This window comes from Pinus tabuliformis, chromosome X, assembly GCF_031772625.1.
Source record: "Pinus tabuliformis cultivar Carrire ecotype Pingquan chromosome X, CPIR1, whole genome shotgun sequence".
Lineage (NCBI taxonomy): Eukaryota > Viridiplantae > Streptophyta > Pinopsida > Pinales > Pinaceae > Pinus > Pinus tabuliformis.
This window is the reverse complement of record NC_142308.1, coordinates 837535877-837559847: the sequence shown is the minus strand read 5'-3', so window position 1 is coordinate 837559847 and position 23971 is coordinate 837535877. Positions and strand designations below refer to the sequence as shown.

The 23971-nt window shown below is 38.7% G+C and overlaps 1 protein-coding gene across 2 annotated transcripts; it reads left to right on the top strand.

Moving 5' to 3' along the window:
* Window positions 1-11853: 11853 nt before the first annotated feature.
* LOC149142351 (E3 ubiquitin-protein ligase XB3-like) lies at window positions 11854-15842 on the top strand. Of its 2 annotated transcripts, XM_089447800.1 has the most exons (8): window positions 11875-12341; window positions 12551-12610; window positions 12727-12798; window positions 12888-13009; window positions 13144-13290; window positions 13660-13770; window positions 14401-14680; window positions 14846-15842. In XM_089447800.1, the coding sequence occupies exons 1-8, from the start codon at window positions 12159-12161 to the stop codon at window positions 15245-15247; spliced, it is 1377 nt and encodes a 458-aa protein (XP_089303926.1). In that variant the 5' UTR covers window positions 11875-12158; the 3' UTR covers window positions 15248-15842. The 2 variants fall into 2 exon arrangements, with proteins under 2 accessions (XP_089303927.1, XP_089303926.1); XM_089447801.1 differs by lacking the exon at window positions 13144-13290 and having other exon boundaries at window positions 11854-12341.
* Window positions 15843-23971: the final 8129 nt, after the last annotated feature.

Genomic DNA, 23971 nt, shown 5'->3' with positions numbered 1-23971 from the left:
TTCACTTCTTGAACATTTTTCTTCTTGATATGTCCTTCTATCTTGATAGTTTTAGGAGTGGTAATATGGCCAATACATTACAAGATATGGTTGGATTCATTTCTTATTTCTCGATGTGATCTTTCACTTCTTGATATGTCCTTCTATCTTGAGAGCTTGAGGAGTAATAATTCTTGCCAATGCTTTACAAGATATGGTGGGATTCATTTCTTCTTTCTCTGGGGTTGGGTCCTCGCGCATATCCTCTTCTTTTGATGTTTCTTGATATTTTTCTTCCTCCTCTTCATACTCTATGTAAAATAATTTCTTCTCAACACACTTATGACCTTTAGTGGATTTGCTATCACAATTGCAACAAAGCCCTTTTTTTCTTTTTTCTTCCAATTGTTGTGGTGTAACCCTTGTAGGTTGTGGAAGGCTAGGAGAAACAACACTTCCATTATTATAGTTGTGAGGGGTAGACTTCCTTGTTTCCATAATTTTACTTTCCAATTTGTAACAAAGCCCTTTTTCTCTTTCTAATTGTTGTGGTGTTGCTCTAAAGAAGGTGTTGCTCTTTGTATCCTCATAATGTGCTATCATTTCCTCCAAGGAAGAGTTATGCACAATTTCCCAAGATGACCTGATTATATACCATTTCAAAAGAGAGAATTTTTATGAAGTGCCACGTGTCACTTTGTTAACCTTAGGATCTGAAAATTATATACATTAAACTACAGTCCGTACTCTTTCTGTAAATTCTTACGAAATTTCAATCTGATGCTCAAAACAAAAGTTATGACGATTTTACCCATGTCACCTGTTTGGAATGTAATTCAGGAGTCTTCAAAAAGGCTAAATTCCTCATATCATATCTCCGCAAATATAGTGCGAAAAGCTCTGAAATTTGGACCCGAGTTTCAGAACGATTGCAACCCAAATGAGTTTTTTTTTTAGCATTTGAAACACGCAGAAAAAATTTATAGCGCAAATTCCATGATGACCTGTTTGGAGCAGCGAAACCCTAGAATCCAAACCTTTAATACCAAATGTTATGAAACCAGCTCACAAAAAGATAGAAATGTTGGGTTGTGTTATATTCTTTCCACGACTAGCCCACGTAGTTAAAGGGGGGGTTAGAGGGGGGGCAGAGCACCCCCTTCGTTGCGCCGATTGTGTAGCGAGGGAGGGTCACAAGGGGGTTTGAGGTGTCCCCGTAACCCCACTTTATGGGGTCCGGGGCAGTGCCCCGGAAAATTTTGGTTTTGGACCCTATGTTAGGTTGGGCGAACCTACCTATGGTTTTGTGCATGATTTTTGCACATGTTTTTGGACGTGATGGTTTTCGGTCCATGGTATTGGACACGATGGTTTTCTGTCCATGGTATTGGATGCTTCGACATGTATAAATATGTATTGTAACATTGAAAGGAACAATAATGAAAAAATCAAGCTGGTAGTCCCGGTTTTGGGATCCAAGAGAAAATCTTTCTGTATATGTGTTTTATGTGTTATGCTCTCGCTTTGTTTATTTTCTGTGTTTTATAATTTGTATGCAGGTAATTTCTGTACAGGGTTAAAACCTACATTTGGTATCAGAGCAGTTTTGGCTTGAAGGGGACGCCTTTGTTGCTGAGGGGTTTCGCTCGAGCCTGTGGTAGACCTTGTTCAGTGGGAGATCTGCGAGATCGATTCTGGTGGTGAAAGAAGATGGCGAGTAGTGGAAAGATAGAGATCGAGAAATTTAATGGTCAGAGTTTTGAGTTGTGGAAACTCAAGATGGAGGATCTATTGGTGGATAAAGATCAGTGGATCACAGCAGATCCGGGTACTAAAACAACAGGAGTGTCCGATGAAGAATGGAAGAAGTTGGATCGGAAGGCAAAGAGCACAATGTGATTGTGTGTCTCAGATTCAGTATTGCTGAATGTATCAGGGGAAGCTACGGCGAAGGCTTTGTGGGACAAGTTAGGGACTTTGTACCAATCTAAGTCTCTGGTGATGATCCGGGTTTAAACAGGAACGCAACAAATTACAGAGATAACCATATACACAAAGATGCAGCGGAAATAATACTTCATTTCATTAATGGAAAATACTGAAATATGCTTACAAACAGAAATGGAAATAAACTAGCTAGGGCGATGGTGGCTTATCTCTGAGAAGAGATGTGATGGCTACATGCCTCTGAACTGTGTTACAATGAGGCTCAAAGGCCTATTTATTGTTGAGAAACAATGGATAACCCTTAACATTCCAAAACCTAACCCTAGGAGATGAAACGCCAAACTGTGGGCCCCGTTTGGGGGTAAGTTGGTACATCAACTTCCCGGGGTCGTAACTTTGGCATATGATCTCCGTTTGACGCGTACAATAGCTCATTAGAAAGATCTATCCGAGCACTATCATTGTTGGAAGTGGCAACACGAGTCCCATGGACTCGTGTTGCCCCCGGATTCCCCAAAAAACGTCGTTTAGGGCCTCAAAACGGCTCTGGAAGTTCAGGACCCGAAAAACTGCTAAAAATAGTAAGTTGTGCTACAATTAAGGAAACTGAAAATGCTGAGAAAGACAACGGTGGGGGTCCAGGTGGACTTGGCAGGTGGCCACCAATATCCACCTGGATCAGGTGAATAAACTGTTCTTGCGAAAAAAGCTATATAACTTGAGGATGAAAGATGGAGACTTGGTGATAGAGTATCCGAATGCATTTAATATTGTGGTAAGTCAGTTAGCATCTGTTGATATTAAAATTTCATATGAAGATAAGTGCATCAGTTTGTTGTGTTCTCTACCAGATTCGTGAGATAGTTTGGTTATTGCAATAGGTAGCAATGCAACTGCCTTGTAGTTTGATGAAATAGTCTCAGCCTTGCTGACAGAGGAGATGAGACGGAAAAATATGGAGAGCCAGAATGGTGATGCCTTGTCTGTACGAGGACGGTCCCAGAACAGAAACAAAAGTAAGTCATTGAGTGCGAGATCTAAATCTAGAGGGAGATCTAAATCTCTAGGAAAACCTGTAAAGGTGGTGTGCTGGAAATGCGGAAAGGAAGGCCACTTTAAAAGGGATTGTAAATCTAAAGCTCCTGATAAATGAAAGGGATCTGATGAGGCTCCTTCTGTAGAGGCGAAAACCACCTCAGATGAAGGTGGGGATGTGTACTTGGCTTCTTCAAGTACACATCTAGATCATGAGGCATGGTTGATTGACTCAGGTGCATCCTTTCACTTCACTCCCCATAGAGAGTGGTTCTGCGAGTATGAGAAATATGATGGTGGTGATGTCTTATTGGGGGATGAAAGGAATGCTAGAATCATTGGTTGTGGAAAAGTAAAGTTGAATTTGAAAGGTGGGAGGGTTAGAACACTTCCGAGTGTTCTACATATTCTTTTATTGGCCAAAAATCTGATTTCTATAAGCAAGTTGGATGATGCAGGTGTAAAAAAATTGTTTGAGAAGGATACCTGCAAGATGGTTCAGGGAGCACTAGTATTGATGCGGGGAGTTCGGACTGGAAATCTGTACAAGTTTCAAGGTAGCATTGTTGTTGATGGGTGCAACAGTTCTGAGGTTCCTAAAAGTGGAGCAGAAAATCTAGTCGTCTCTAGAGAGAGGACCATGTTGTAGCATCAAAGGCTTGGACATATTGGAGAGAAGGGCCTTCGAATACTTCATGGTAAAGGTATGGTAGAAGGTATTAGTAATAGCTCTTTGGATTTTGATTTCTGTGAAAATTGTGTATATGGGAAGCAGAATCGGGTGAGTTTCCCCTCTGGTAGTAAGAGGGCAAAACAGATATTAGAACTTGTGCACAATGATGTGTTTGGACCTGTGAAAGTTCCGTCACTGGGTAAGTCTGTGTACTATTTATCATTTATAGATGACTTCTCAAGGAATACATGGATATATTTCCTTAAGAAGAAATCCGAAGTCTTTGACAGGCTTAAATAATTTAAGGCTCTGGTGGAAAACCAGACATAGAAGAAGATAAAGGTGTTGAGGACAGATAACGGTGGAGAGTTTTGCAGTAAGGAATTTGAAGAATTCTGTAAGAAGTGTGGTATAGCACGGCAAAAGACTATCCCATATACACCTCGGCAAAATGGAGTTGCAGAAAGAATGAATAAGACATTGATGGAAAGGGCAAGAAGCATGTTCAGTGGTGCCGGATTAGGACAAGAATTCTGGGCAAAGGTGGTGGATATTGCATGTTACCTAGTCAACAGGTCACCTTCATCAGCATTGGAGGATAAGACTCCACACGAGGTATGGACTGGTACGAAACCCTCTCTTTCACATCTAAGGGTATTTTGATGTGATGCATATGTACATGTTCCAAAGGAGAAAAGAACCAAGTTGGATAGTACATCTGAAAAGTGCATCTTTATTGGGTATAAGGATGGTTTAAAGGGTTATAAGCTTTGGAACCTAGTAACAAGGAAGGTTGTGTACAGCCGAGATGTGGTGTTTAGAGAGGTGAAAGATGTTATTAAACATGAAGTCCAACCAAAGGAACTTGAGAAGATAGAGTTTGAGCTAAAGCAGGAAGAATTAGACTCTACAGTAGAGGAGGAATCAAAAGATGAAGAGCCACAAACTCCGGCTGTGAGAAGATAAGTTCAAGAAATAAGGTAGCCAGAAAGGTACAGTCCATCTGCTTTCTATTCAAATTTTGCTTTGTCTATTACTGATGATGATCCCAGAATTGTGAAGGAAGCAGTGGATTCAGAGGATGGAAAACTCTAGAAAGAAGCCATGGTTGATGAAATGGCATCTTTGCACAAAAATGAGGCTTGGGATCTGGTGGAGTTGCCGGCTGGAAGGAAACCCATTGGCAGCAAATGGGTGTTCAAAAAGAAGATAAATGCAGAAGGAAAAGTGGAGAAATAAAAAACTCGATTGGTAGCAAAAGGTTATTTTGAGGTGCCGGGAATTGATTTTGGTGATATTTTTTCTCCTGTTGCCAAGGTAACTTCTATAGATTACTTTTATCTATTGTTGTTGCTTTTGATTTTGAGGTAGAACAGATGGATGTGAAGGCAACATTTCTTCACGTGAATCTGGAAGAGGAGATGTACATGAAGCAACCTGAAGGCTTTGCGGTGAAGGGTAAGAAAAAAATAGTATGCAAGTTAAAGAAGTCTCTATATGGGTTAAAACAGTCACCAAGGATGTGGTATCAAAAATTTGATACATTTATACGGGGACTTGGCTTCACTAGAAGTAAAGCAGATCACTGTGTGTATTTTAAATTAATTGGTGACCATGTTATTTATCTGGTCTTGTATGTGGATGATATGTTGCTGGTTGGAAATGACAAAGAAATTATCCAGGATTTGAAGACCCAATTGTCCTCCAAATTCGACATGAAAGATCTTGGTGCTGCAAACTATATTTTGGGCATGGAAATTAAAAGAGATTGTACAAAGAGGAAGCTCTGGTTAAACTAGAGGAAGTATGTCGAGACAATACTGCAGAGGTTTAATATGCAGGATAGTAAACTGGTGAAGGTTCCTATTCCTGTAGGTGTGAGGTTATCTGTTGAACAGTGTCCCAAGACACAAGAAGAGGAAGATGACATGTCTCGTGTTCCATATGCAAGTGCAGTCGGTAACCTGATGTATGCAATGGTCTGTATTAGACCAGACATTGCACATGCAGTGGGAGTATTGAGCAGGTTTATGTCAAAACCAGGGAAGGAGCACTGGACAGTAGTGAAGTGGGTTTTCAGGTATTTGCGTGGCACTAGTGATTATGGTTTGTGCTACCAAGGAAGATCAAGATTAGACAGAGTGTTGGATATTCATGGCTTTGTCGATGTGGACTGGGATGGAGATTTGGATCCGAGAAGATCTACAAGTGGGTGTGTGTTTAACCTATTTGGAGGTGCAGTCAGTTGGATGAGTAAGAAACAATCTGTAGTGGCACTATCAACTACAGAGGTAGAATACATGGCAGCCACTCATGCAAGTAAGGAAGCAGTTTGGTTGCAGAGATTGTGTTCAAGTATGGGGTTAGTACAGGAAGCTATAAGGATAGACTGTGACAGCCAAAGTGCAATTTTCTTGGCAATGAACCCTTCATATCATTCAAAGACAGCACATTGATGTTCAATATCACTTTGTGAGGGAGATGATAGAAGACAAAAAGGTGTTGCTGGTAAAGGTGGACACTTTGAAGAATACTGCAGATGCATTGACAAAATATGTGAGCTCTGAGAAGTTCTCTTGGTGTAGAGAAAAATGGGCATTTCAGGGCTGGAAAAATGACTAAGCTCTCTTGTGGCCCCCTGTGGAAAGAAAACAACGAGTGGGAGAATGTTGGGTTGTGTTATATTCTTTCCATGACTAGCCCACGTAGTTAATCGGGGGGTTAGAGGGGGGGCAGAGCACCCCCTTCGTTGCGCCGATTGTGTAGAGGGGGGGGGGGGGGTCACAGGGGGTTTGAGGTGTACCCATAACCCTACTTTATGGGGTCCGGGGCAGTGCCCCAGAAAATTTTGGTTTTGGACCCTATGTTAGGTTGGGTGAACCCACCTATGGTTTTGTGCATGATTTTCGCACATGTTTTTGGACGCGATGGTTTTCAGTCCATGGTATTGGATACTTTAGCATGTATAAGTATGTATTGTAACATTGAAATGAACAATAATGAAAAAATCAAGCTCGTAGTCCTGGTTTTGGGATCCAGGGGAAAATCTCTGTGTATATGTGTTTTATGTGTTATGCTCTCGCTTTGTTTATTTTCTGTGTTTTAGAATTCGTATGTAGGTAATTTCTGTACAGGGTTAAAACCTACAAGAAAATATAGTTGAACGCCTTAGAATTCAGCCTCTTCGAGGGGGCAACCTCCTTTACATTACACAAATGAACAATTCTTGGATGATACAAATGACAAGACCTCCTTTCTATATATAGGAGTCTAAGGGGTCATAATATAATCAAAGCCGACATAACAATAATAATGTAAGGGCATAATAATAACAATAGTGGGCTTCTATGGGGCACAATAATAACAATATGGGGACTACGTGGGTACAATAATATAATAAGGGGGTTGTAATAATAACAATAAGGGGTTACACTAGTAGTATAGGGGCCTAACATACTATCGCTATCAATTTCAATCATTTTTATGCACTATCCCAACACTGAGACAATATAGAATTTTAAATCACCATTTCCACTTATACCCTTATTATGCCTCTACTTCATCTCACATGTTAACAATACATTTCATGATCCTAGTATTTGTCAACTAATGTTACAAATATGTATATGTCCATCGAGAAGATTAAGAAATTGACCTAAGAATTAAATATTCGTGTTCTCTATTGAAAAGTCATACTATCGCTATACACTTCAATCCTTTATATGCAATATCTCAAAACACTAAAACAATATAATTTTTAAATCACCATTTCCATCCATACCCCTATTATACCTCTACTTCATCTCTATTGGTTAACAAATGCATTTAACTATTTTTCAAAAAAACCAAACATATTATCTACTTTGTCTTCGCATTTTAGTTTAATCCTAAATTTCAAACTTACTAAAAAGACTAAAAAGTGTTTTCTCTAAACTCATTAGGAGGGCATAAGAACCTCATCCAAATGGAGTTGTCTTTATTGCAACTTTTTGGACTTTTCAGTATCGAAATCCAGTGGAAAAATTTGAGGTGAAATCGTGATTTGTGTTATTTAAACTAGTTTTTTGACTGTATATATGGATTCAGCACCCTGGAAAACCTTAGGGCACTTCGATTGCATAGAATTACCCATCAAACTTGTGATTTCAATAAATTCCTACTAAATTTTAGAGAGATTAGACCAGAAAAACTTACCATAAAACTTCCAAAAAATCACATTAAAAACAACTCCCATCCAAATAAATAATTTAAAAAAATAAATAATTTAAAAAAATGGAAGAAATGAGAAAAATCAACAATTTATCATCTTGACAATTCTTCGTGAACATATCTTCTAAAATCATTCTTATCTTCAAATTGAAGAGTGTCACTCTTTACAATAATGAACATATCTTCTAAAATCATTTTCATCTTCAAATTGAGTATCGTAAGAGTTAAGAGTTAGCCAGCCCCTCACGTAATGAAGGCGTGCTTGTGCTTGTGCTGGTGCTGTAGCTTGGACTTAGACGATTGCTTTATGATGGCGAGGATGTCTAGATAAAATGAATATTGCCCCATATATATATATGATTCCATGGACCCATCAATCATGGTCTGCCGCTTCTACATGGTCAATTATGACACAATTTGAAGCGAACGAAAAGATCTGACTACACAAACAAAGTGCTTTCCCACTTGGGACTCCTATGTTTCGTACACACATTCTCTTCTCCTCTCTTTTGTTCTTATTAGTCAGTCATGTCCCCCACACAATGGTTAGTTCAAACTTGAACGCTCATCTAGTCTAATGGCCTTCGGCGTCATAAATCATGTTAAAGGCACAGGGCCCAATGTACCATCCCTGTCCATAACCGTAGGTCAACCATGTGGTGGACCCAAGTTTGTCAGAATCTTGTTCCGGATTAAATCAATACACTGGACGCTGGGGTACCTTGCTGTCTGCGCCACCGTTAATGCACTTAAACGGAACCAGATTCTCTACCTAATCCATAACTGCAAGTAATTCAACAGTAACCAGATAATTTACCTTGCAGTCTGCGCAACAGTTAATGCTCTCAGACGGAACCAGATTCGCCATCTAGCGCCTGCGTATGCTCTGTTAGATTTTTTTTCACGGTTTTCTTGCGTATGCTATCTGTTAGATTTTTTAAGGGTTTTTAAGATTATTTTCAGGTATAATTTGCTGGAGTATTTTTTTAAGTGTGATTGGTTGGAGTTTTTTTTGTTAATTTCTAGAAAGAGTTCAAGGGCACTTTTATTGTGAAGAGTTCACTCGTCAAACTTGTTATTTCAATGAACCCATGTCGGATCCCAGAGAAATTAGATCAGAAAATAAATTGGAAATTTTTTCAAAAATTGGCTCTTAAAAACTAGATGTAATTTGCCCAAAATCTGACAGGGATTTATTGGAATCCCAAGTTTGAAGTGTGAACTCTGCACGATCTTTGTGTCCTAGGGATTTTTGAGGATGTTGAATCTATATATGGAGTCAAAAATCAGTGTAAATAACATCAATCAAGGTTTGACCAATTTTTTTTGCATTTGGGCAAAACACTGTCTAATATTTAGAGAACAAAACTAAATGTTTTGGTTTTTGTTTGTTTGTTTGGTTTTTTTTGATAATTTGTTTGAAATTCGAAAGATATTTTTTTAGGAGTTGTCTCTTGGATAGATTTCTGGCAGGAAATTTGTAGTGAAATCTTGATTTGTGGTGTTTAAACCAGTGTTGAAAATATCGGTATCAGCAAAATATCGGCGAGGGTCCAGAAAATATCTTATCGGCAATATCGGCTAAAATATCGGCAAAATATCAGCAAATATCGGCAAGCATAAAAAATAATTTTTTCGGATTTTTAAATATAGCCGATATTTTCAAAATATCGCGATATTTTGCTGATATTTTCCGATATTTTGAAAATATCGCGATATTTTCTCGGTGATATATCGTTTTGCCGAAAATATCGCGATATTTTCAAATATCGCCGATATTATCAACAGTGGTTTAAACTAGTTTTTTGATTGCATATATAGATTAAACACCCTCAAAAACCTATGGGGCCCTTGTAATTTCACTGAATCTTTGTCTAATTCTAGACAAATTATATTGGAAAATAAACCAAAAAACTTTTCAAAAAGACTCGGTTAAAGATAACTCGCATTTTTTTAATGAGTAGTCTAACTATTAGATAAAATGATATTTTTAGGACATTTTCTGGTTAGTTTTGTCCAAAAATTTGTAAAGATTTTCAAGAATCATAATTTTAACCTTTTAATCTACAAATATTAAGGGTTTCAAACATGTTTTTTAGAGTCTTGAATCCATTTATATATTCAAAAGTGCATTTTAAACAATAAGAAATCACAATCTTGCTGGAAATTGTATTGTCGATTCCATCCGAGAAAATTGAATTGTGTAATTTGCAAAATATAAGTATTTCATAAATATTTCAAAATATTGAATTCATTTATATATTCAAAAATATATTTCAAATAATAAGGAATCACAATCTCAACCATGAGGTGTAGCCTTGTTGGTTTTCCTATGATTTACTCATTGCCAAATAGCATGTTAAAACCCATGCAGAGAAGGATAGAAACAACTTTGAAAGAATTAAAACTACAATCCCAATTGGCACCCAAATTTGACCCAACATTGCACAGTCCTATTGGCACCCAAATTTGACCCAACATTGCACAGTCCTACTGATAAGCATCTTATTGTGAACTACTTATTTTTTTTTTCCATAAATAAATAAGTTAGCCAATCATAAACTCAATTTGAACTCAATTTAATGACAAATAATGAAAAAATAACACTCTCATCCAAATTTATATCCCTACATTTAAAATATTAAAAAAAAAAAAAACCAAACATCTCTGAATCCAAAACTTGCCTCACCTCCATCCAACTTTGCATTGCCTGTCCCTTTTGGTTTTATATAGATTCATGAGTATGCGATAGACTTACAAGTTTTTATATAGATTCATGAGTTGAAGATAGACTTACAAGTTTTTATACTTAAAAAAATTCTTCCAAACACAATATCATACCATTTAACTTTATAACACAATTCTTTTAATAAAATGTATCACAATCTTGTTTAATTAAAGAAGGTTAAGACTTCAATCTCTCGTGGTTCTTTTTGGTATTTATAAAAATCTTATTCCCATTCATCTACCAAAAAATTATGACAATAAATAGAAAAATGCATCCACCAAATAATAATAACAGGAAATAAGTGCTGCAACAACATATTTTCTGTGTCTAAATTAGTCCTTAGAATTTAAATGGTTAATTAGAATTCTTGATGGTCAATTCTAAATCATTCATTAGAATTTAAATGGCTCATTAGAATTCATGGCTTCTTGATGGTCCATTCTAAATCATTCTTTAGAATTTAAATGGCTCATTAAAATTCATGGCTGTCCATTTAAATACTTACACGTCAAATTTAAATCCTTAGGCGTCAAATTAACGGTTTAAAATAAATCCTTACGCGGACAAATTTAGGGTTTCAAATTTTATTAGTCAGTCATCTTTAATGTTTCAAAAATTTCATCGCCGTTAAATACGTTTAAAATTAAGAAAACGTTCTGTGAAACTTCAAATTTCATGCCCGACCTCCACCGTCATGAAGGTGCATACAGCAAATCTCTTTTTCCGTTCCCTCTTTCCTGTAACACACCGACCATGCACAGTTTACCACGTAGTGGTAAATCCTAACGGACTGTCCGTACATATTATTTGTTGTCCAAACCAAATGTCTGTGTCGTGTTATTTATTGGAAATAGTTGATCATGTGCCGAGCAGCAAATGCATGTTTGACATCTGGTATTACACCGGAATTTAAAATCCGGGCGCTTCACTGTCCTTAAATAGTATAAAATCCTGTAAGGATCTGGTGATTACCCACCCAAGACGTCTGGTTCTCGACGGGATTTGTCCATCGGTGCTCTAATTTAGACTTTCATACAAATAAATACTAGTTAAAGTCTTGCTTCATAAATTGACTTTTGAGATTCGGAAACCTGGAGATGATCAGACCTCTATCTACCATAACAATGTGAAAAGGGTTTATACATTTATGAAGAGGCATGGTGGTAGATATGGTCCGTTGGGATTAGATAAAGCCCTGTTCGGTTCTGTTGACATACAAAATATCCCAAATTCCCAATCACCGCGCGCGGTTGAGTGTTAATGAGAACCACACCAGTTACCCCCATCTCCGGTTTCTTGCTATTTTTTTGGTTTGAAATTTAGTTGTGTCATGGAAAATAGCGGCTGAGGGGACAATAATGGCGTTTTAAACCATATTGAAATGCTGATTAGGCCCTATTTTAATAGAAAGAAGGCCACTTGCTTTCGTGATGCTCTCCGATTTTAGAGGGGTGGATAAATAAATACTTCGAGATTTGACACGAAAGGTTGCTGAGAACCCGGGTCCCATCGGCCCCTGCAATGAGTTTCAGTGTCAACTTCTATATCTGTTAATACTGTTCTGAGAAGGAACGGAGGGGATCTCTCATGGGGCTGGTGGTTAGCTGTGGGAATTTAGGCGGGGAGCTCTTGTCCGATGCGATCAGGGCTGGAGACATTGATTTGGTGAAAAAACTGATAGAAAAGGATCCAGGTTTACTCAACAAACCTCTCAACTCTTACCAGCGGCTCAGCTCCCTGCACATTGCTGCCCTCTATGGCCGCGCTCATGTAAGATAAGCTTCTTTTTCAATGAATGCTTTGTTCTTACATGATAATGGATCAGTAATCAGGAATTTTTACGCTTTTCTTTAGATTCGTGAAAATTTAAATTTTTTTCTTGCGGATACCCATTGGACTCAGTGACGGTCCACTTATTTCACTTCATAGAGGAAACCGCTTGATTTAATAAGATAGTAACAGATGCATTGGGTTTACAGGTTATGGAAGTTCTGCTGGAGGCAGGGGCCGAGCCCAATGTGTGTGGCACCAAAGCAAGGGTAATGAACTGCAAGAAGATTAATAATAATTATTAATTATGAAGGAAAAATTTAAACACGTTGTTGTATTTTTTGGAATTTGATTTGATAATGTTGCCTGTCAATCTTGGTGGCAGACTCCATTGATGGTAGCGTGCAAGCGAGGGAAAGCAGCATGCGTAGAACTTTTGGTTCGATCTGGAGCAAACGTGAGAGATCAAGAACACATGGTTATTATTAATTATTTTGGAACTAGGAAAACATCAGATGGATCATGTGGGTTTTCATACATTTGCAGGTGCTGGCATTTGAAGCATCTAATGGAAGAACTTGTCTGCATTACGCCGCAAGAGGAGGCCACTATGAATGCGTTGAAAGAATCATAGATGCTACACGGACAGGACCAGTTGCCGAGTCTTGGTAAGCCACCAGCAAATAAATACATGGGTTAGACACAAATTGAGAAACAGATTAATCTAATTAACTAATTTGATTGATTGCCTTGTAGTATCTTAATTTTCTCCCTTAAATTCTCACAATTCCATATTTGGCAGGGGATTTATCCGCTTTATTAATGTAAGAGATGCTATTGGAACAACCCCTCTTCATATGGCTGCCCAAGCAGGGAAAGCTAGTATCTGTCGTTTGCTGTTGGATAATGGGGCATTTGTCTCAGCAACCACTTCCACATTTGGTTTTGGGTTAGATTTCTAAACTTTTGTGTGTGAATTAAATAATTCAAACCCGTGTCATCAGAATTAGAGTGGGTGGGTCATCAGAATTAGAGTGGGTGGGTATGACGCAGAGATCAAGATCATTCCAGGTAATTGTTTTATAGTTTTTTGAGTCAAAATATACCTGTGTGACAAAGAGAAACTTGGTCTCCATTAGGGTCACTTCTTCTATTATCATGTGGACATTTGTAAGGGGATGCAAATAGGATCGTGACTTCTTTGAGATCTCTGGATTCAGAACATGTGCTCTTATATTAGATTTGTAGAACCTGGTTTTTTATTTCTGCAATCTAAGTTTACTTTATTTTGATCTTTTGCTCTGGTAATTTGTTGAAGGCCAAAGCATGGAAGCACAACTCTTCATAGCGCAGCTAAAGGAGGATCCGTAGAAGTAATCCATGAGTTGCTCGCATGGGGAGCTGACCGCACGCAGAAGGACCTTATGGGGTGACCGCTACTTTCTTTACCCCCTTTATTCAGTTTTATCCATTAATAAATGAATAAGGCAGAAGAGTTTCTAGCAAGTAAAACAGTCAGAGAGGATGTTATAAAGTCTAGATTGATAGAGGAAGCTAAAGGATTGCAGTCCAGTACAAGTATAGAATTTCCATGTTTCAGCGAATTCAAACAGAAGTTTAAATTGCCCAAAGCTGGAGTGGTAATGATATGGCAATTTGGAAATGTCTAAAATAAACAAGCCCTGGATATGGGCATAGGGTATTGAGAAATTTTACAAACCTATACAATAATCAGTATTTCTTCTGTTGAATCTGATAAAGAACTTGTGCGTAGTGACTTTTGATCTAGTAGATTAGAGTAGAGTTAGTTATGAACCATTAAGGTTTTGTTCCATAAATGGCTTAGAAAAGTCGGCTTGGGTTTCATTTCATGAACTATAATGATGATTTTCTTTACTCCAGCCACTAAATAAAAGCCTGTATTTTTCTGAATAGTAGTTTAAAGGTAGCAATTCTTTTGGCAGCAGTGTATTCATCACTAGCTGCCAACTTTGTCTAGACTGGAACTGTAATGGTCTCATAGGCAAGAGCTTATAATCATTGCATTGAATTTCGACAGGCGTACTCCATATGAAGTAGCAGTGAAGTACAACAACATGGTATGTGCAGCCATATTGAACCCCAATGTAGCAGAGCCCATGGTGTGGCCATCTCCCTGGAAATTCATTAGCAATTTAGAACCCCAAACCAAGTCGATATTGCAAGCTGCTCTTGTTGAAGCTAACCGGGAAAGGGAGAAGGGTTTTCCTGTTGTCACCAATCAGAAAGAAGATGTAGAATGGAATTCTCAGTCAGTCTCTGGGAGATTTAAGAATGAGCATCAAGAAGAGCCCATAGAGGTACTCAATTTGATTAGCAGCCCACTTTTTCTCATCATACGTGCATAATTCTGGGTTAATTCATCTGACAAGTTCATTTTGGTTTGGTTTGTGATTCATCATATGTACATAATTCTGGAAAAATTCATCTGACAAGTTCAGTTTGTTTGGTTTGTGATCAATCAGACTGGAGGAATAGGTGCGATGGAAATATGCTGTATCTGCTTTGAGAAGTTCTGCACTATTGAAGTGAAGGACTGTGGACATCAAATGTGTGCATCTTGCACTCTGGAGCTGTGTTGTCACAACAAACCCAATCCATTGATTCCTTATTCTCATCCGCCTGCCTGCCCTTTCTGTCGGGGTACCATCGGACAGCTGGTTTTGGCAGAGCCCAAACACATGGAAATCAAGGATAAAGACATGATGGAGTTGGCTAAGAGCAGGTCCAAGAGATTCAAGAAGCAAAGCTGGGGTAGCATTAGCAAGTGCTCTACTGGTTCTGGAGGAGGAAGCAGAGGGTCGTTCCGAATCTTAGGGAAAGGATCAGGAAGAATTGTAGATGCAGAGTGGATGACTCACTTATAATTCATTCCTCTAACATGAAATCTGATATTCTCCTCTTTTGCAGCTGCCACCAGCCCAAAGAGATGCAACAAACAGACATTTTTTGTTTTTTCTATCTTTTTCTTGGTTAGTTTTACCATACCATACCCAGTTACCTACTAAATTCTTATCATTGCCTGAATAATTGCAATTTTTAATCCCATAGCATAACCTCCTTGGAAGAAGCTTTTCAAAGCAACACGAAGAAATGGCTTGTAATGCAATCCTAATGAGGAACTGAACTAGGAATATCAACACCAAGTAGGGAGGGAGGCAGGGTAAACCCCAAATCATTCTGATTACAGTATCTGTGCTGCATAATGCATTGGAGCTCCAAAGATCTTTTTACAAATGGACTACTAAGAATTCTCTTCAGCAATGCAAAGTTCATCTTCAGCAAATAAGGGCACAGATAAAGACATTCGTTGGTTCTATAAGATATATTTGATAATGTGAATGAAGACTGTACAGTTTATAGTAATAAACAAGCATGCCCTCTTATGTATAGTAATAAACAAGCATGCCCCTCTTATGTTTTTTTTAAGGTTTTGGATAAATTTGAAAGTGTCTTTTGAAACTTTGATTTGTGAAATTGGAATCGCACTGGATAATCAAGTTTTTGTCAAATTTTTTATTTAAAAATTTATTGAAAATGATAATTTTGTTACTCCAAAGAATTGTCTCTGAAAGTTTGATTTGTGAAACTGGAATCACACTGGATACTGATAATCAAGTTTTTGTCAAATTTTAAAGTTTGATTTGTGCAATTGGAATCACACTGGATACTGATAATCATGTTTTTGTCAATTTTTTTACTTAAAAATTTATTGAAAATGATCTATTTAAACCAACATTATTTTAGGATAAACTGCCAAGTTATAATGTATAATTGTCCTTTAGATAAACTGTTGAGGTATAAGGATCATGTGTATTTTAGAATAATTAGATTTGGCGTTTTTATATACAATGTAATTTATAGTCATTATTTGGTTATGTGAATGTATTTACAAAATTGATATTTGATACATAATATAATATGTAATATAGTATTTAAATTGTATTAGTTTTTGTATTTTTTGGTAAATTAAATTATATATTTTTAAACATTGATATGAAGGTTTGAACCTGGAATTTCATGGAATATAAGACTTTATTATGTGCTACACTTCAAAGCAATTGCTAATTCAATTACTCAATAAATTCATATTTAAATCAAATTTAAAAACTATATAAAATTCAATTGTCAATTAAACTACTCCATAAACTCACATTTAAATTAAATTTAAATAAAAACTGGAAGGCTATTTATTCTACAATGGCAAAATTTTGCTAGCAAAATTTTTCATTTTTATTTTCGATATAATTCCAACCACATGTAGAAATTTACAGGGTAAGTTTTTTAGATAGAACACTAAAAGACACAGCTCACAAACAGTCACAAATCAATACACCAATATTCTTGATGTAGTTAAAACCCTCAAAGAGTGAAACAGTCCACGGATTGAGCCAACGCAACCACTTTAGACAATTTATTAATTAAAAAAAAAATTACATAAGCTTCTCTCATGAACGGTCACTTTACAAATGACTTTCCATGCTCTTTAAATAAAGATCATGGACCAATCGGGTGTTAAGCCATGGATCAAGTGTCGGTAATATCGAGGAGAGAAAGAACCGTCAAATCACTTTATGTCTAGAACATATCGTGACCGTCAGATTATAAATTACAAAAGTACATGGTAAAAAAACACATTTTACCTAACTTTACACTAGACCAAGTTATACTTAACTATTTCTTATGTGTCGGAATATCCTAACATCCCCCCTTAAGAACAACTTGGGATAGGATTGAAGGATGTACAAATATGACACAATAAGAGAAAAAAGGAGGCATTAGAGCCTATCCCCCCCCACTGACAACTACCTGAACTCCAACCATAAATCGAAGTTTAGTAAACTTCGCCTTTGTGAGAGCCTTTGTAAAGATGTTTGCAACTTGATCATCAGTTGAACAATATTGCACTTCAAGAACATGGTCAAGAATGAGCTTTCTAATGAAGTGCATGTGTAGTTCAATGTGCTTTTTGCGTTGAGGTTGGATTGGATCTTTGCATAGTTGAATGGTACTTTGATTATCACACCAAAGTGTAGTCAGATGCTGCTGCTGAAAGCCAAACTCTGACAAGATCTGACGAAGCCATAGGGCTTCCTTACTAGCTTCTACGACGCCACGATACTTTGCTTCTGCTGAAGAAAGATAAATGGCACTTTGTTTTTTGCAAGCCCATGTAATAGGTCCAGAACCAAGTGTGAAGACATAACCTGCAGTAGACTTTCGATCATCAAGGTCACTAGCCCAATTGGAATCAGTGAAACCAACCAATAGAGGAGATGCTTTTGCACTGTAATGAATCCCAAACTAAACTGTACCTCGAACATAACGAAGTATTCTTTTAGCTGCTTTCCAATTATTTTCATGTGGGTTTTTGCATAAACCGAGCAATAAGGCCAACAACAAAGGAAAGGTCAGGACGGGTATGGGTCAAATATAAAAGTTTTCCTACAAGATGACGTATAAGGTAGCATCAATTTCAGGGAAAGTACAAGTGACTAAAAGTTTGGCTCCAAACTGAAAGGGAGAAGGGGTTGGCTTACAGTCTTCCATGTGAAAGTGACATAGAAGATCACAAGCATACTTGGACTGGGAAAGGGAAATACTTTCCTTGGATTGCAAAACTTGAAGACCAAGAAAATGATGCAAGTGTCTTAATTCTGTCATTTCAAACTGCTTTTTAAGGTTGGACTTCACATGGTTTATAAGTTTGGGATAACTACCAGTAAGGATATGATCAACATAAAGAACAAGAATGATAAGAGACTTACCCACTTTCTTGGTGTAGACAGTGTTTTCAAAATGACACCTAGAAAATCTAGTATCTAAAAGAAAGTTATCCATTTTGGCATACCAAGCCCGAGGGGCTTGCTTAAGACCATAAAGGGATTTATTAAGCTGACATACAAGGCTGGAGTTTGTTTGTATAAAGTTAGGAGGTTGTTCCATATAGATTTCTTCATGCAAGTCCCCATGCAAGAAGACAGATTTAACATCTACTTGATGGACTTCCCATTTGAAAGAGGCAGCAAGGGAAAGAACAAGGTGGATAGAGTTCATTTTGGCAACAGGGGAGAAGGTTTCAGTATAGTCATTGCCTTCAACTTGTGAAAAACCCTTAGCAACAAGACAAGCTTTATGTTTATCAACTTTTCCATCTCGTCCAAACTTGGTTCTGTAAACCCATTTACATCTCATAAAGTTTTCTTTTCTTCGGAAGAGGAACAAGATTCCATGTATCATTTGCCAATAATGAACGACATTCTTCATTCATAGTTGCGTCCCAATTTGGATGGCTTGAAGCTTTTACAAAGGTGTCAGGATCATAATTCGTTGAAGCTTGAGCCAGTAAAGAAGAGGCTCTATCGAACTGAGAACGTGTACGTCGCTGATTTGTAGGATCACCTGCAAGAGAACTTGTTGCATCTCGAGTAGCACAAACCCATTTTGGAAGCTGAGGAGCTGAAGGAGGATCCTGAGAAGGTGGGGGAGGATTGTCATCCTTGCTGTCATCATCTAAAGAAGAAATATTTTCAGATTTAGAAGGGATAGAGAGAGGTGGCACATCTGTCGAACTAGGCTCGTAGGCCGATATATTTTCAGCAAATTTTACATCTCTTCTAATGATAACATTTTTGGATTTAGGTAAAAGAAGCCTATATCCTTTGACATCTTCAGAATATCCAACAAAAATACATTTTTCACTCTTAGGTTTTAAGGCTTTATGTTTCTCATCGAGAATATGGGCCCATGCTTCACTTCCAAAAACACGAAAATGACTTACATCTGGTTTAATTGAGCTCCATGCTTCTTTTGGAGTGATATTCTTTAAAACTTTAGTAGGAGTGTGATTTACTATGTAATTTGCACAGTTAATTGCTTCCAAGTCTTTTAGATTGAAGCATACAATTAGCCATTTCTTTTAAGGTGCGATTCTTCCTTTCAGCTACACCATTTTGTTGTGGAGTATATGGAACAATATGTTGTACTTGAATTCCATGCTCAGTGTAAAAGTTGATGAATTTGTTGTTAACATATTTTCCGCCATTATTAGATCTTAGCTTAAGAATTTGATGTCCAGATTGTTTCTCAACAAAGGCCTTAAAGGCCAAGAACATGTTAAATACTTCACTTTTGAGCTTTAAGAAGTATACCTGTCAAAATTGGCAACTAGGGACAAACTCCATGTGGGTCATCTTATTAATGGAAGCTGATATTTTTCTTGGATTCCTCTCATCGAGAGGTGTAGGATTGATCTAAAGATCATTCGATTTCGATAAGTATTCATAGAGATATGAATTTATTTGTGTTATGGGACAATTCGTCAAAGTTGGTCAGCAACCAAATAAACTCCACTTGTGCTCAACGTTTTAGTATAAATAGAGGTGGCCTTCAAGTCATTTCAACACACTTGGGATCTCTTCCTCTCTACTTGTCGTTGGGATTTAGTAGGAGGAGACATCCTAAGGGATAACGTTGCCCTAATCCAGAGGGTAGAAATCCGGAATAGTCGGAAAAGCTGGAACTGCTGGAACTGCCGGGAATAGCAGGGATTGCCGAAATTGTTGGAACTGCCAGGAAAAGCCGGAACTGCCAAAACTATCGGGAATAGCCGGAACTGCCAAAACTATCGGGAATAGCCGGAACTGTCGCGAACTGCCGAAACAGTCGGGAAAGCTGACGCAGAAGCAGGAACTGCCGGAACAGCTAGGAAAGCTGATGTAGAGGGCAGAAGCCGAAACTGCCGGGAATAACCAGAATTGCTAGAACTGCTAGGAATTCCCGGAACTGTCGGAATTGCCGGGAATAGCCGGAATTACTGGAACAGCCGGAATTTCCGGAACTGTTGGAACTGCCGGATCTGTCGGGAATTACCAGAACTGGGGGGAATAATCAGAACTGTTGGAACTGCTGGCACTTCCGGTAACAGCCAGAACTAATGGGAATAGCCGAAACTGTCGAAACTGCACGTAACAACGGGAAATGCCAGGAACAGCCAGAACTGTCGAAAACCGCTGGAAACTGCCGAAACTGCCGGAAACTTCCGGAACTGTCAGGAACTGCCGAGAACAGCGGGAATAGCCGAAAATGCCGGAACTGCCGGGAACCACTGGAACTGCCAGGAACAACCGAAATTTCCGAAACTGTCAGGAATAGCCGGAACTGTCAGGAACTGTTGGAGCATCTATCTCCGAAGGAGAGCAACATGCAAAGGATAGCTAACTAACATTGGATAGTTGTATGGTACTTAGCAGCGAATACATCAAACATTCAATGTTATAGCTAGCATGCAAGAGACAACTAGCATGCAACAACAAGCATGCTAAGGACAACAAGCAAGCAAGGTGCAGCCAACACATAGGTCAGTATGGCAACATGGTGCAGCAATGGCACATAATGACGAAATGCAGCATGATGAGATGCAGCATGATTAATGAAGCGTGATGAGATGCAACATAGTGATGATGGGTGCAGCATGGTGCAGCGCGGTGAGATGCAGCATATTGACGAAATGCAGCAAAACGATAGGTGAAGGAGTCACCTTGGAGAATCAGTTGAAGCAGCATGTCTTCAACTGATCTCAGGTATCATCTTCTTAGATATGATCTATGCTCTTATCTAGATAGGTCAAAGTGTTGACTTCTGTTGTAAACGTACTATCTCTCTCTCTCTCTCTCTGTGCTGAACTATTGAAGAACATATAAGAAGAATTGATCAAGGGTTTCCCCACATTGGGGTTTGTCCTTGGCTAGCGCCACATCTTGTGTCCTCTTGTCTTGGCTTGTCTTCTGCGATTTATGTTTATGTTCTATCTGCAGTTTACTTCAATGCTGATGTGATTGCTAATGTGGAAAAGATATTAAGCTAACTGTGAAAATTAAAATAAATTTCTCCAAGCATAGAACATACCTAAAATTAACATGGTATCAGAGTTGAGGTGAAGACAATGCCCAAGCAAGAGAGAAAGAGTAATCACCGAAGAAAGTTGGGAAAGGACAAAAGGATCAGTGGATTCTTCATCCCTCTTCAAATTCACCGAGGGTGAAGTCGACACAGAGAATATTATTAGAATGGCACAGCGGAAGTTTCTGATGGCCTACCTAAAGATCACTTCATTGGGAAGTCCGGATCTAAGGGTGGAAGGAAAGGCAGATGCTTTGGTTGCAATAAGTTCGACCATTATGCGAAGGAGTGTCCGAATGGTAGAGACACATCTCTTGATGAAGATAACAATCATTCCAGGGACATATTCAATGATGAAAGGAATGACAGGTAATGCAGGTCATCAAGGAAATGGCCAACTCTTCAAAGAAATCAAGGAACCCCAGGCACCTCATCGGATAGAAGGGTGCTCTCTCGAATTTGGTAGAGACGGAAACAACTATGGGATTATACTTGGAGTCGATGCCACTTATCCCAGAAAGGGTGTAGGGAATGTTACCCCTCAATTGAATGAGGGTAACTCTATTCATTTACAAGAATCTCTTTTATGTATCTAATCGCAAGAAGAACCTGGTGTCCATTTCAGAAATGGAAGTCAAAGGTTTTAGGGCGGCATTCATCGATGGAAAGGTACGTGTTAAAAAATAGAATTTTCAAAGATGCTTTTTCTCTTGAGTTCAGGGTTGTATCAAGTTGTAGGAAGTCCACTGGGGACCATGTCCATTGACACATAGCACCGGAGATCTGTGAGTCAGATGGTGACAACGATGCCTGAATTTAGGAAGAGCATGAAGGTACATGTCTGAGATGTACCGAAGGAAAATCTTACAAGGGGACCATTCTCCTCATACAGCAGGTCCACAGGTTTGGAACAACCCGAGGAGTTTGAGATTCATGATTGGGAATCTCATGTATACAAGTGGAAGAAAGCCCTCTATAGCTTGAAGCAAAACACCTCAGGCGTAATATGAGAGGATTGATAGCTGTCTGATGAAACTAAGATTCACTAGGAGTGAAACCGATCCAAACCATTACTCAAAGGTTGTGGATGATAGACCTCTCATACCGCCACCTTATGAGGACGACCTATTTCTGACAGGTGCAGACCCTCTCACTTGCAGAAGTAAGAGGGAGTTGGATTCCGGATGTGGAATGGTAAATTGCAAGCCCTTGACTACCTCGAGGATCTTAACTTTCAGAAGTTATATGGTGATGATGCCAAACAGATTTTGGAAATGCCTCTGAGTTTCATAAACTCATTTGAATTGATGTTCTTGGTGAACTTCCGTTCGGACATATGTTTTGCAATTAGCATGGTGAGATCGTATTTGGTTGAGCCTCACTGGATTGGTGCCAAGAATCTTTTGAGATATCTTCGGGGCACAATCTCTCATAGATTGAGATACACTGCCGAAATATGAAACTGCATGATTATTCGAATGTTGACTGGGCAGGGAGTGTGGAGGATCAATAGAGCACTTCTCAGTGCTGGTTCTCTTTGGATTCTGCTTTGATATCATGGATGAGCAAGAAGCAGAAGTCGGTTGCTATAAGCACCGCCGAGACTGAATACATAGCTACAAGTATGATCTCGTGTGAAGCTGCATGGTTGCAGAAGCTCTTAAGTGCGCTGTTTGTATACATGATGAATACCACTAAGATTCTCTGTGACAACCAGAGGGGGGATTTGATTATTGAGGAATCCCGTATTCGATGATTGATCCAGCAGATAGACATTAGATAATGCCTTATTTGGATATGGTAAGTCGATGAGCGAGGAGGCTCCATCGCATTGAGACTGATGTATAGGTCGCAAACATTTTGTCAAAGCCCTGGGGAAAGGTCCAATCTGTGACTTTCCCGAACGACTTGGAGTCACTGAGAGACCTTCTTATAAGGGTCATGCATGTTGCATGCATTGAGCTTTGGGAGCTCTGGGGGGCTTGGGGTACTTATTGGAGCAACATACAACCACAATGCGACTCACCCTCCACTGGTGGTGCATTATGTACAAGATGACAGGGTCAACCTTCCCCTGTGATATCTCGTGGCAACCATGGAATAGGATGATTAGTTCTCCTGTGCGCCGGGATGATTAGTTCTCCCATGGAAACTGTGAAACATTATGATTAGTTCTCCTGTGGGCCGGGATGATTAGTTCTCCCATGGCCACTGTGGAACAGGATGATTAGTTCTCCTGTGGGCCAGGATGATTAGTTCTCCCGTGGAAACTATGAAACATGATGATTAGTTCTCCTGTGGGCCGGGATGATTAGTTCTCCCGTGGTGACTGTGGGGTAGGATGATTCGTTCTCCTATGGATAGGATGATTAGTTCTCCTATCGAGGCATCCTACCCATGCAGTCTAGGACTCATGGGAAGTACCTCTCATCTGATCAATGAGCAGGGAAATGAGGTTAGGGACCATAGTAGTATTATCAATGGACGCATCGATGTATCTACCTTACTCCCTGTTATCACAAAATCAGACCCCTGATAGGCTGCTGATCAGGAAGACTTTGAGTAACTATTTCAAACCAACTTTTGACTGAAGTTTAGCCTCCTCAACCCGAGAGGGCTCTCTCAAAGGGTTAATGGTATTGATTTAAGATATGGATAGATGGCTAACTCTATGGTTTGGGATTTTATAT

Excerpts from the sequence above, each read along its gene's own strand:
- LOC149142351 (XM_089447800.1), top strand. The coding sequence starts at position 12,159 with ATGGGGCTGGTGGTTAGCTGTGGGAATTTAGGCGGGGAGCTCTTGTCC. Across the intron at positions 12,799-12,887 it reads TGGTTCGATCTGGAGCAAAC|GTGCTGGCATTTGAAGCATC; the intron begins GTGAGAGATCAA and ends ATACATTTGCAG. Across the intron at positions 14,681-14,845 it reads ATCAAGAAGAGCCCATAGAG|ACTGGAGGAATAGGTGCGAT; the intron begins GTACTCAATTTG and ends GTGATCAATCAG.